The 14,191-nt window shown below is 37.6% G+C and overlaps 1 protein-coding gene across 3 annotated transcripts; it reads right to left on the bottom strand.

Annotated features, from left to right (window-relative positions):
- Positions 1-4,343: 4,343 nt before the first annotated feature.
- Positions 4,344-10,270, bottom strand: LOC127808412 (protein TRANSPORT INHIBITOR RESPONSE 1-like). 3 transcript variants are annotated; one of them, XM_052346941.1, is made up of 5 exons: positions 10,150-10,270; positions 9,185-9,715; positions 6,923-7,415; positions 5,183-5,956; positions 4,344-5,031 (listed from the first exon to the last, which is right to left on the bottom strand). In XM_052346941.1, the coding sequence occupies exons 2-4, from the start codon at positions 9,679-9,681 to the stop codon at positions 5,201-5,203; spliced, it is 1,746 nt and encodes a 581-aa protein (XP_052202901.1). In that variant the 5' UTR covers positions 9,682-9,715; positions 10,150-10,270; the 3' UTR covers positions 4,344-5,031; positions 5,183-5,200. The 3 variants fall into 3 exon arrangements, with proteins under 3 accessions (XP_052202901.1, XP_052202902.1, XP_052202900.1); XM_052346942.1 differs by having other exon boundaries at positions 10,107-10,158; XM_052346940.1 differs by lacking the exon at positions 10,150-10,270 and adding an exon at positions 9,984-10,067.
- Between the last annotated feature and the right edge of the window lie 3,921 nt (positions 10,271-14,191).

Below are 14,191 nucleotides of genomic sequence, written 5' to 3'. Positions count from 1 at the left end.
TCAAAAATGGCATATCTGGCCGCGATTTGTGGCCGAAAAATCCAGAGATTGCAGCTGTTCTTCAACAGGGCATGGCCAAGGTCGCGTTGGGGCGAAGCAATGGCCTTTGATTGGTCAGAAAAATGGACGAATTTGGCCATAAATAGTCGAGTTTTGGTGAGGGTTTGCATCAAAGATTTTACTTCGGATTTCTCACTTTTGGGAGCGAATTAGAGGTCGGGGATAAGGGGCCTTTGTTCCCCAGGTTGTGAGAAGCAATTCTGGAGATTTTGATAATTTTTGGAGCGGTATAAGGGTGTTTTTGCATTCGGTCGTATATATATATATATACATATTCAGTGAAGGTGAAATTGGCTTGTAGAGTGAACGATCGAAGGATCTAATAAGGGGCTTTTGGTCGCGAGGTTATGGGTAAATAATCTGAAAAGTTTCGTGTCAATCGGAATTCGAATCGAAGGTCAATTTGACTCACTGAAAAACGCAAAGCTTCGCCGGAGCCGGACTGTAAATCGTCCAATCGGGCTATTTCTGGTGAGTTTTTCGGCCATATGAGGGTGCCATTGTGATCTACTTGAGGAGGGATTCAAGGTGGTGTCGTCGGATCAGCCATCAGAGCAGGTCGCCGGTCGCCGGTCGTCGTCGTCGGAGAAGATGACCGGAGGTATTTTTTGTATTTTTTAAATACTAAAAATAAAGATAATTCGAGAAAAATAGAATTAAAGGAAATAAAATTTTGAGAAAATATCCATAAATTCAAGAAAAATGAATAGTTTATTTTGATAAATTTTTATCTTGAAAATTTCTTGAGGAGATAATTATTTTGGATTTTTGAAAGAAAAGGTAAATAGAAAATAAATAGGAGAAATTTTTATAAAATTCTGATAAAATTATAGAAGGATAAAGAATTTATTTTATGAATTTTGGTGATTTTTATTGAAGTATATTCGAAGGAAATCAATGAGAAATTTCTCAAGGAAAAGTAATTATGGAAATTTGAGAAAATAGGAGAAAAATCTGAAAAATTTTCAGAAAATTCCATAGGCTTATAAATATTGTTTTATGAATTTTTGTGGAGAAAAATTTAGAAAAAATGCTTGAAGAGGTATTTACTTGAAATTATCGAGAGAAAAATAGGAAGAAATTAGAGAAAAATAATGAGAAAATTGGAAAAATAGATATTGATTTCCCTTTGAATGCATATAATGTCTAGGGTATCGTTGATGCTCGAATTTGAACTAGAGAGCGCCTGGCACGAGAATCGAGGTCGATCGGGCACGCATTTTGAGGAATCTTGAATTTAGCCCAAGGTGAGTGGTTCTATCGAAAAACGCGTTTGTGGCATATGAATGTTTTATTGTGAGTGTTCATCCTCATGGCTAGGTTTATGGATGGTTTTACAAATGATTACTTACACCTGTGTTATATTTCATATAGTAAATTGCATACATTGAGATGTTGATTTTATGCATGTTATGATTTTTCGACATTGACATGTTGTGTTGTTCATGTGGGACGTGGGTTGTTAACCTTGACGTAGCTCTCTAGTGTCAGCACTCGGAATGCGTGCCAAGGGTTAATGCTATTTGACCTACTTGGGACGGGGCTGAGACGGACTTCACCCTACGGTACTCAAGTGGCAGGGCTGAGAGTGGACACCACCCCAGGTTCCTTTGAGCAATAACATTAAGGCCGAGGTGTCGTTGATTTTGGGGATAGTGCTGATGTGACACTCTTGGGGCTAGAGTTGCGTTAGGCTTTGGAATGCTTTTGAGTAAGAGTGTAATGCCTAATAATGACAATAGGGTGATTCCCGAGTTCATATGTCGAGGTTGTCCCTCTTAAGCAGGATTGTGTTTGCCAATGGGTCGATGTGGTCGTGTCGCCTTTAGAGAGATTGCATTTTCTCCGGTTAGGACTAAGTGCTATGTGGGATTCTCTTAGGCTGGGCATGTCGGGATTTATCGATTTTATATATAATTTTTCATATCTGCATGAAAATATTTTTGAACTCTCACTTAATGATTCAGCATCTAATTTGGACTATGTCCCTGGAATATTCAAACGTTCCAGGTGAATGTAGTGGCGCCAAGTGAAAGAATGTCATCAAGATGTAACTGCTATGTTTAGTTTTCGTAGGTTTTGTCTATGATTACGATGTTCAGAGGTTATGTAATATTTTGATATTTTCATGTGAAACATCGATCTGGATATTTAATTGTAAGAGAAATTGGTCGGTTATATATATCATTGAGATTTCGATCTTGCTTCCGCTGATGTGATTGATAATGCCTGTCTTAATCTATTAATTATTAAATTTTGATATGCTAAGAAGGTACGATAAGGATTTTCGAGAAATGATTATGATAAAGGTACGTGTATCGAGAGACTTATGTTGTGTGTTTGGTGTTGAAAAAAAAATATATATATATTCCCGAAATCTCAAAGTAATGCTCGTTCTGAGAAAAATGGGTGTTACAAACAACGCTAGGCTAGAGACGATGGTCGATTTAGAAGCTAGAGACTACGATAGAGGTTGATTTAGAATTTGGAAGCTTGATGGTTGATTGTTGACATCGATAAAGCAGGCTTAAGTGACCAACGACGAGGGCAAGGCGGCAAGCAAAGGACATCATCAGTTGGCAAGAGCATAGGGTCGTCGATCACTTCTTGTGAGGTGGTTGTAAGCAGGAGGAAGCATAGATCGGTCGTTGATCCAGTTTCTAGATTGGTCGTTGTCGTTGTGAGCAAAAGCAACACCATATCGATCGCGTCCTCTAGCTTCCAGATCAGTCATCACCGTTGCCGTCCTTCATCGTAGCCGTTGCCATCGCCATCTTTCTTTGTTGTCGTCCCCATCCTTCGCCTACTTCCTTCTCTCTATGCATATATATATATTTAACATTTTCTTTTTTATTTTTTCCACATCAACGTGGGGCCTACTCAAAATATTTTTAAAATACTAAGTGGTGTGCCACGTTAATGGGCGCACAAACCTCTCGAATTGAATTCGAGTGGTGGCTAAAATTGTAACTAATTGACTAAATTGGGCGTTAATTACCAAAATTGAAACATTTGGAAAAAAAATCACAAAAATGCAAAAAAAAATTGGTTTTTTCATGCTAATAGCTTTTTTTTTTTTTATGGAACCCTAAATCTTTCGTAGCTCTAAATATTCCTCTAAATTGGGAAAAATCACTCATTTAAATATTTGCCTAGCAAGTGATATGCACGCGTGCTGACGTTGTAGTTTTTCAACATCTCAACACTTTCTTTTCTCTCTATCTTTTGTGTATTGTCTATCTTTGACCTTTCATTATCCCCTCTCTCGGTCTTTCTCTCTCCAACATCTCCTCAACTCCATCTCTTTTCCTCCAATGTCTTCTCAACTCTCTCATTCTCCGACAATGTCTTCTCTATCTCTAACATTTCTTGCGTCTCTTCCGACTACGTCTTCTTCAACTGTCTCTTGCATGAAATACTACTCTCAAATTGCCTTCATTTTCAATCCCCCCAAAACAACGAGTGATAATTGACTTGAGCACATCACTAACCTGTCTAATCCAAATGACTTATATAGTCCAACTGAAGAAAATGTAAGAGACGTTAGAGAGAGAGGAGAAATCATCTATGGAGACACAACTGGAGAGAGAGGATGGAGTTGAGGAGACACCAAAAAATTAACACGTTAATGCGTGTGTGTATCACTTGTATTGCACATTTGGAACTAAAAAAAATTCAAGAGTATAAATATACTTTTGTCTTAAATTCAGGGACATTTAAAATTACGAGAAGTTTAGGGTTTCACAATAAAAATTGCAAAAATTATGAAATATAAATATACTCTTGATCTAGTATTAAGTTATAATAACCAAAATATTGATTTAAAATGAGATTAATAATTTATGCAAGCTTGATGTTCTTCTAAGTTCTAAACTTTATTTGTTTTAAGGCAAATTAAAATTGAAAATAACTTTTAATATAAGAATATTTTACATAATGAATTGTTTTCATCTTATTTTATATTGTTTGGCTTGCAAGTTAATGAATTTTAAAAGAAAAATGAAATTTAAATTGAAACCCTAAATTTGTACTCATATAAAACATATAAATTGAAATATTCTGCATCTTTTAAAAGAATAACACATTTTATGTAAAAAACTATTTTATATACAAATATAATTTTCTTTTTCTTTTTTATATGAAATATTAAAAAAAACAATTTATATAGAACACAGCCAATTAGTACTACACAATTTGACAATTTTATTATTATTTTTTTTGTGGATACGTAATTTTTATTTAAAATAATAAAATTTAGAATTAATTTGAAGATCCATATGATAAGGACGGAGGACATGAGACATGCAATCAATTTGATACGATGGTCAAAGATCAACAACGCCTTCAACCACCACTCGATTAGAACAGTACTCCAAAGAATCCATGGTTTTTACCCAATTTGATCAAATATAATGACCCTATTGTGAACAAACACAATGAAACTGATCTCTCGTCTTCAAGATACAATACCTCCAGTTTCAGGTTTTTGTTTTTACCATGATCCGGTACAGCTAGCCAAAACAGCGTACTCTCGGCAAAGCTTCTTTGGCATCACAGAAACCACATCTCGAAGGAGGAAGCTAAGCTGCGCAACCTGAAACCCCTGCCATCCAAACGCGGGCTTGGTCCGGATGCAGTGCCAGCGCTGTGTTTTGCTCTCCGAGCTCCCTTTTACCACACAGCCGAATAGAAGAAAAATGCAGCCTCCTTCAAGCAATAATTGAGTTGATCCAGCAGCTCCAGCAAAACTCTCCTTGCAGCCTCATCATGAATCCAAAGCTATAAGCTTTGTAACTGCTTTCATGGCTGCAAAGGCATGATAAGCTCTCTTTTTCCAATTCCCTTTCCTTTCTTTTATTTCCCCGGGTACTTCAACTCCAAGTTCACTTCTTACTTCACCTTTTATTTCCATTCGACTGCGACATCTCAAAGCCCAAATGTACGTCGTCAGTCCAGCATCAACCATCAACTCTGCAGAGACCAAAGAGTATGAGATCAATAATGATAAAACAACAATAACCTTAATAGCAGAATCAAATCCTAGCTCCATAATCATATGCAGATGTTCTGAACAAGCCCATGTGTGAGCATGGAAGAGAAAGGGAGAGAGCGAGGAGCTCACCGGAATAAGTTTTTGACTTCAAAGAGTAAGAACAAAAGGTGGCGCATCCCTTCTCGGCCCTGCTACAGACCGATATACATAAACTTTACCGGCCTGGCTTTCGTCATTCTCATCATCCTTCATTACCTCGACATTTAACCTTGGCATCTCCTTCGCCAGTAGCCTGCACCCGTTCAAGGTCACATTGCAGGCTGACATCCATAAAGACCGCATTGATTCATACTTCTCCAATCCAGAGAGAAGAGCCTTGTTTCCAAATGGACAGTCCCGTATCTCAAGTTTCCTCAGTTTTGGGCAACCTGCTAGCACACACTGCATACCCCAGTCGCTGCTCCCAGCAAAAGCTACCGAAAGGGTCTCAAGATTTTTAGCGTACTTCCCTATATACTCAAATGTTAGATCAGTCAAGCGGCCAGAAACTGAAAGCCTCTGGAGCTTAGTGCATGTCTTCACCACTGCACCGAAGGCCTCATCCATGGCTTCACCAGTAAGGTGATCTGGCTGCCAGGGGTTCATTATACAAAGGCGGAAGTGGGTGAAATCTGGGCAGTTCTGAACTACAGTAGCCACAGCAGCATTAGTCATTTGCCTACAAAAGTACAGGACATAGTACAGCTTGCGACATCCACGAGACACAGCAACAAAGCCAGATTCAGTCACTCCATGGTTTATATCCTGGTCAAAGGGGCCTGCCGGGAAGACACGGAGTTCCTCTAGCAAAGGGCAGCTGGATCCAACTGCCTCTAGTCCCTTGTCTTCTACAGTGTCCAGGACCTGTAATTCACAGAGCAAAATCAGTCACTCATGTAATCTTTTGTGGAATACATTCAATATGCACATTTAGCGGAATCTCAATAACTGTCCAGACATGGTACAAGTATTCATTGCGGGCTCAAATGGTATAAAAGTGGGGCATGCAAAAAAGTATAGAATGATACATTTAATTACAGTCGTGGGAGCTATGGATGGCGCAAATAATTTGGTGAGATGGGGTTAAAATGGAGTGTACCAGCAAGTAGAGGATAATCAGCAACACATGTTTGACAACACAAACCAAGTACTGTCGCACAGAGTGGTCTTAGTTTATTTCTCTCCTCAGCCTACTAGGCAGAGAAGGAAGAAGGTTTAAGAAACCATAAGGGAAAGAAAAAACAAAGATTCAATTAATCAATGAACAGGCTATTCTTAATCAACATCCTACATGAATAATGAAGACTGATCAACAATTTAAAAAAAACAAAATAAATAAAACAATAAGAAACAAAATCAAAGGAGTCCGAGGAGCAAATCACCTAGATACCCCTAAGAAGTGTCAAACATGATGAGATAGGTGAAAGCAAGGGGATTTTTTGTTTTCCTGGCACATCTCTATTCCAGCATCTGTTTGAAAATGACCACATTTGGATAACAATGGCAGTATAGAATCTCTTATGTTATATTATGCCTCCACATTATGGTCTTGACTTTTCAACATTAAGGGATAGTCACTAGGACATGAACCCAAACAAACAGTTCAGGCTTTCACACCAAATGAAGGTCACAGTGCAAAACAATCACAAAAAACCCAACTACAAATGGAAAGTAGATAGAGAAGTGGTGTATGGTTTCTAAGAATATAATTAAAGGATCTACAACCCTTCTCTGTGCCTCATGATCTTTACAATATATATGATGACGCACAAACTAGAAATTTGAGCAATAGTTGATTGACAAAAGGATTGACAATTTGAGGTTTCTTACCCAAAGGCGACGTAGATTTGGGCAGTATGCAAGAAGCTTGGCAAGGTCAGAACTTTGCAGAGTTGCATAGCTCAAATTCAAGAAAGTCAGACTACCACATGCCGGGTACAGAACAGGGAGATGAAGGGAAGTAGCTTCCCATAGACCTGACAGAGTGTACAAATTTTTGCAGTTTCTGAAAGCACTTTCAAGCTCCGCATGTTGGTGTGGGGTTAGTTCTTGTTGAAAGTTGCCGGTACCAAGCTCTGTCAACTGAGGAGCCCGTACAAGTAGTCTCTGTAATTGTTCCAAGTTGACGTTCTTATTGACCTTCAAAACCTTTAATGATTTGCACCTAGTAACAAGCCTCTCAAGAGCATCAAAACTGACATCACTGTGCTGGCTGGAAAAGTTTAGTACTTCTAGTGATGTGAAGCTTTCAGGAAAGCAACTTAGCCAACGTCCACCATTATCCTCCATCCCATTCTCTTGTATATCAAGCTCAGTCAAATTCCTGTATGCCAAAATTCAAATTTAGATGATGCTATCTAGCAAGTGAAAATCCCATTTAACTAGGTCATAAGGAAAAAGTAGATAACTTTCTCTGCACTTATGCCCTGCATCTTTGGAGAACTGCTGGTGCTGGCGTTATGCTCCATACATTTACATGTTTTTTACTATGCTTCTTACCTAGGATCTACATGACCAAAACAAGTCAAAGGGTACATAATCAATTCTCAGCCTATTTTCTATTAGTTAATATGTTATTTTTATTTATTCTGATCCTATTGTACGTTGAGAATACTACTAAATCAAGAAAAGTCAAACAGAAGACCCAGGCCGCTACTTCTACATCAGTAGATTTGAGCAGCTGGTAAAATTGCAATGAAGGTCAGATAAAAAAAGACCCATATAAATAGCTATTGTATCTATGTCAATTAATTTTTGTTTCATGACTTGCACAAGTTGCTCCACTACATTGCAAAGGGAACAGAATTGAGGAATGTCAACTATAGTAGCAAGGCTTGCTAGATTCTGAGCAGTTAGTGGCCAACTCCCATTTTGTTTAAACCAATTAATGGACACAAAAGTATTCTCAAATCTCTTAACTATTGACCAAATGTCACAAACAACTAGTATTTTTTTCAGGGGCATGATGACTAAAGCAGGCCAATCCTTGAACAATATGAAGACTTGTTGCTTAACCTACTCATTCTAAAGATCAAAATTGAGTGCTGTTTTCCTCCTCCATTTTCCCTACCAACTGGAACAAAAAGAAGCATAATACCTAAAAATAGAAAGCTTCCTTGAGAATTCTGAATTTCAAGACATTATTGACAAAAGAACATGGTAAAATCCTGCAATAAAGCCAAAACTATCAACAAGCAACAGGCCTGACCATCAATTAGAGAAATCTTAGGAAAACGCGTTTCAGATATGAATAGAAAACAGACAAAGATAATATAAAATATTTGCAGCCTAGCCAATCTGATCCTTTCATCAGCAATGGCAATTTCAAAGCATTTCCTAGCCGAGTTACATGACAATTCCATTAATCTAAGCATATATTATTATTGCTAGAACACACACACCCTTCAATTGCAAAAGTAAGAAGAGTGCCTGACAGCTACACGCAAGGTTCCACAATATGAATAATGCCAGAGAACTTTTAATAAACAAATGGATGCTCCAGATAGAAGAATTAGAATTGGGTGTCTGTTACCAGTGAATATGGGGATATTTCTGCAGGAAATGTGACATCAAAAGCATGGCATCCATTAAATTAACAGGTCAGACGTCACATCAAGAAAGCAACAAAAAAAAAACAAGGACAAGCAGAAAAAGAGAGAAAACATAAAAAGCAGGAGCACTTCAATTTCCACCACAGCTTCTGCTTTTCAGAAACAAGAAAACAAAAACCATTCTTATCCCAAACGTCATTTGTTTCTCAATCTCAAACGAACCTCGTCAAGCAACCGTAGCTTTTCAACAATCTGCAATGGATTTCCAGACCTCACACCATTAAAGGAACGTTTTAAAACAAATTCAGTTTTAGCCTTACGAATCTATTTAAAAAACAAAAAAAAAATCAGTTCTTCGGGCTTCTCAGAACAATGCTATTTCAGACTATTGACTCCTGGAAATAGAAACAACGCAAATCCAAAGTCAATTATGGTATTGCGCGGGAATGGTTAGGTAACCTTAACAGTTTTAATCGACGAAAATAGTCAACGTTCCGGAAAATAAAAGGGAAAAACAAGACTAGCCGGAACAGAGGCATACTTGCAGTGAGTGGCAATGGCGGCGAGGCCATTGGTGCTGAAGCCATCGCAGCTCAAAAGGGAGATAGCTTTGAAATTGGGGAACGACGAGGCTAAGAACTCCAAGCTCTCGTCGGAGACGGTCATTCTCTTCAGCTTCAACTCCTCCAGAAACGGATACGCTTTGGCGAAGACGACGAGCCATTGGTGAATATCGGCTCCCCAATTCTCCGGCACCAGATTGAAATCCGAGAATCTAGGCTTTCCCTTGAGAGTGACGCTCCGAATCTTCGGGAATCGCCGGGCGACGATCTCCGGCGAGACGGAGTAGCAGTTGCCGATGAACACGTGGGTCCGAGACCACCGCTCGGCGTTGTACCAATCTCTGCACACAAGCGACACGGTGCTCCGATCTTTGTGGGCCTTCAAGAGCGAGAGTACTCGCTCCAATACCTCGTCGGGGAACGGCGACAAGTGAGTCGACCCGAGCGAGTCCACCTTCCTCCTCTTTGGATCCATACAAAATCGCAGCTCAACCTTTTTCTCTCTCGAACTACATTCAACAATCAGAAAAGGAAGAAGAAACAGAGGGTTAAACCCCGTAAAATTACATACTCAAACACAAAGAAATCCGCCATTAACATGTAAATCGAAGATATTGGCGCACAAAAAGGAATGATAATAAAACAGTTTCGAAACCATTAAATCGCACAACCAAAACGCAAAGAAATCAGCCATGAAAAAATGAACCCACCGCCAAAAACAGAGCAAGCATGTACATGAAAGCATATAAAGACATAGAAATTAGTAGTTCTGTGTACCTACAACCAATATGAGAGTTCGCCATGGGAGGAGCGAAAGAGGCCTCGGAATAATCAAATAAAAACATCTAAAAACATGCATAAATGATTCATATTTGTGAATGGTTATTGGATACTACTTACTGGGTGATAAATTGAGTGGAAAATCTGGGTGAAGTATTGTTACCTGTGAGAGTTGAAGCACCCGAAGAGCCAAAAGGGAGAGCAAGGCTTAGCTTATTATAGCAAGGAAAAAAAGAGCTGAAAAGAAAGCCATAAAAAAAGCATAATTTAAAAGGCTTAATGATCAGTAGTCCACCTTAGGCGAAGCTGACAGACATGGCGGAGAAACACCTAACCTCCACTGTGGTGTGATTTGCGCACACCCACTAAGATCTCGCCACGTCGACCTCGTCACATGGGGGTTGAGCCTTAGATGCGCTTTGTGGGTGCGATGTGCGCCTGCGGCGCACGTTAGGGCGAGCTTTGGCCCTGGTGGTTGAGAAAACAGTAGTACCAACGGCGCTCAACTTGCAATTTTCTTTTGGTGTATAATAATGGTGACAGTGAACTTAGCAAAATAAAAAAAAAAATCAAATAATGTAGTCTTTCAAAAAAAAAAAATTAAACAAAATAAAAATAATCTAATTCTACAAGTTTTACGAAAATCGTAATTAAACAAAATTTTATATTGAAATCTTATCAAAGTAATGTCAAAGCCACATTTTCATACTTTTATTGTTTTACTATTATTATTTTATATATGATCACTTCTACGTATTATTAAAATGTTTCTTTATATTATTATTAAAATTTATTGGTTTTTACAATTTATTTGAAACTTTATGACTTCCGTTAAATATAATATACAAATATGTTTTAACCGACGTGTGGACAGGACAGGTCTTGGATGGATTATTTTCGCCGTGTCGTAACACAAAGGTTCCGTACGAATCCTCATCTCTTTCTCTCTCTCTCTCTCTCTCTCTCTCTATATATATATATATATATCATTTCTTTTGTTCACTGTTCTGTGCTCGTTATGTTTTCACCTTTCCTATTTTGCCCCTACGTTCAAACATAATCTCCATTTCGACCACCTGATTCATTTTTAAAATTCTGTGCAGATTGAGATTTGACTGCCGATTACGACGACGAGGAGAAGATTAAATTCCGAAAAATCGTTAAAATATTACTGCGATTTTCAGGTGACGATAGCCTTGGAATCTCGCTTATTTAGGAGATTAAGCTTTGATCTGATGATACCGAGAAAATCAATCTCCTTCCCCAGACTCTTACATTAATTACATCACAGGTGAAAACTAAATTTTTTTTTACCTCTGACGACTGAGTAATTCACTGGAAAAAAAAAATTACAATTCCAAGCCGGACCGGCAGGATTCAGGAAATTGCAGTATTATTCTCGGAAACTAGTATCGCTGTATCAATATCAACGCGCAGAGTAAGCATTTAGCACTTGGCGTCTTTTTGTCTCAGAAAAGGACCAGGAGAGATTCGAAAATACGATTTCGATTTTTGTTTCTCTTACTCATATATACCTTCGATTCCAATAAGCAGCAGCAGCTGAAGGTAGTAAGTTCTGATCGGCAAATGATTGCAGAGATAAATTCTTGCGTTTGTTACTTTGTGAAACTTGCCGATCCTCAGATCTTCACCGCTAGCAAACGCGCGAGGCGTCACCGGCGCGCGGGAATTGCGAGAAAAGCAGTGGTTTCCGGGAAATTTTGATGTACAGCGTTGATGATCGAAGAAATGATATATTTTTGTGTTTAATGACTGAACCACCCCTTGCCCGAACGCCATTGGATCGTCCGTGAGGTGAAATTTTTTCGTTGCAGTTAATTCAGTTGGATTGGGGGGGTGTTATTTACGAGAGAGAAGGCCCACGTATTGCGTCAGCTGATGGTAACTGTTGACTGTGGAGGCTGAAAAAGCGGTTCGGATAGGCCACGTGATGCCCCCACCCGGCTTTTGTCAGAAAAGCAAGAGAGAAAGACACTCCCGCCCTTAGCTTCCACCTTCGTTCCTCATGCAACAACAATTACACTGACACGCCCCCCCAGGTAAGTTATTTCTTCTCCCAATATCATTCAATTCAATCTATACTTTATTAAATCATTTAATTAATCAATTTCTTAATAACTTAACTATAGATGATCATAACACTGTTGAAGTCGATAGATCTAATTCCAGCCTTGAAAACCTCAAACCTTGGTCATTAGGTCTAATGTTGTTTTCTGTTGTAGAAATTCGATATTGCCAGTTATGCCTAGGAGTCGAAAAAATGAACATACGACACTACCCTTTATTATTATTCAGAAAAAATAATGAAGTATTAATTAGTAAATCACAAACATAATTTTAATAAGATCAATAAATAAATAATGTTAAATATACATTCTGCATAATACAAAAAATTCAGGAAAGACCAATAAAGTAGTCAGAATACACGCCTTCTATTCTATTACCCCCTTCCTTGCCTTTGTTTTGCATTTTTGATTTTTCTTTACGAATCAATGATTCTACAATTCTATATATCCTTCTACCATTTCAAAGTCGAAACAAATTATTAATCCCAAACTAAGTACATAAGAAGAGTATGAGTGACCAGGCTCCAATTTATCAACTTTGTTCGAGTGTTATCAGGTCATGTGAATAATCATATGATTGAATTCTTAATTACATGAGTGGAGTCGTTAGTTGTAGTAGCACGAATAAAAACTCGAGCAAATAATTCGCTCGCATAATTAATAATCTCGATTCTCTAACACTGACACTAATAGTTGTTATAAAAAAAATAAAAAATAAATTGTTGTTTTGTTTATTAATAATAAAGGTACTGTCTTTAAAATAATACTTAAGATAGAATAAATGTATATCATATTTTAAATAATATTTTATTCATTACATCATATATTTAATCATAATTTTTAATTAATTAATAATAATATAATAAAAATGTTTTATAGTTAAAAATAAAAAATTACGAATTAATATTATTTAAAAATAAATATATTAATTAGATCTTAACTATTATATATATTAAAAAAAATAATTAAATTTACCTAAGATGCAGCTTATCGAGAAACAGTTGTCAATTGATCCCCGCGCTCATATGTTATGAGGCTCCGCGTCCCCTTGATAATAAATTAATTGAACGGAGGAGGGCATACTTGTTGGTGCAAAGCTGTGATTCTGTCACTACTCATTAATGATGAATTTATACGACTCCCATCACCTCATCCTCTATTGCCACTGTCCAATTATTTGCTCAGATCTATTAATAAATAAATTCCACATTTACTTGATGCTATTTGTTTTTGATTTGATTCATTCTCTTTCAATTAAAATCCCATGTGGAGAAGGTAACAGTTTCATTATTTAGTGATTTTTATTTTTTTAACTTCAAATTTTCCCAGACCTCACAAGTGACTGACATGTCTACGAATCGCACGGGAATTCTGCTTTTTATATATATATATATATATATATATTATATTTTATAAATAAAGAAATAAGGTTTAAATGAAGCTTACAAATAATAATAAATATAAAGAATATACATACGCGACTACTCTAGGCAAAGTTTAGAAGCCAATTCTACCCACTTGACCAAGGAACCTGAAAGAAAGCCTTTCTTAAATGGAGTCGAATAACATTAATCCTTCCTACTGGATTAGAAGAACAGGATAAGAGGGGTCACTCAACTGGGTTCAGGAGAAAGAGGAAAGGGGTTCATGCACTTAGAAATATTCTGCACAATTTAGTGATGTAAATTATGGCCCTTAGCTTAGGCTTGTGACAAGCCCCCAATCTTGCGTTCAAATAGCAGACCGGGCAATGCCCATAAAGCTAGCTCTTCAACGGAGACGGAGTATATATAATTAAACAAAACTCAAAAGGCATCATTAAAGGTGTGTTATGGATACAATTATTATTATTATGGAGTGGCCTGGGACATTAGACAAGTGGGCCGTGCAAAACGAGACGGTTGAAGTATCCACGTCACTTGATGCAATAAACAATTTGGCACAGTTTTCCCTTAATAAATGCACTAGACTAGACTAGTGGCCATCTCCACTGTGCATTCATGTGGGAACTACTGAGGAAGAGGTGGTGGGTCCCCATTACGAATTGGCCATGAGGATTCAACATGTTACATTACCATTACACTATAAATATATAATAATACTTATATATATATATTA

The sequence above is a fragment of the Diospyros lotus genome, chromosome 8 (genome assembly GCF_014633365.1).
Source record: "Diospyros lotus cultivar Yz01 chromosome 8, ASM1463336v1, whole genome shotgun sequence".
In the NCBI taxonomy this organism is placed as follows: Eukaryota; Viridiplantae; Streptophyta; class Magnoliopsida; order Ericales; family Ebenaceae; genus Diospyros; species Diospyros lotus.
This window is presented reverse-complemented; position numbering and strand designations above follow the sequence as displayed.

Excerpts from the sequence above, each read along its gene's own strand:
- LOC127808412 (XM_052346940.1), bottom strand. The coding sequence starts at position 10,051 with ATGTTTTTATTTGATTATTCCGAGGCCTCTTTCGCTCCTCCCATGGCG. Across the intron at positions 7,416-9,184 it reads GCCATTGCCACTCACTGCAA|GAATTTGACTGAGCTTGATA; the intron begins GTATGCCTCTGT and ends TTTGGCATACAG. Across the intron at positions 5,957-6,922 it reads CAAATCTACGTCGCCTTTGG|GTCCTGGACACTGTAGAAGA; the intron begins GTAAGAAACCTC and ends TGTGAATTACAG.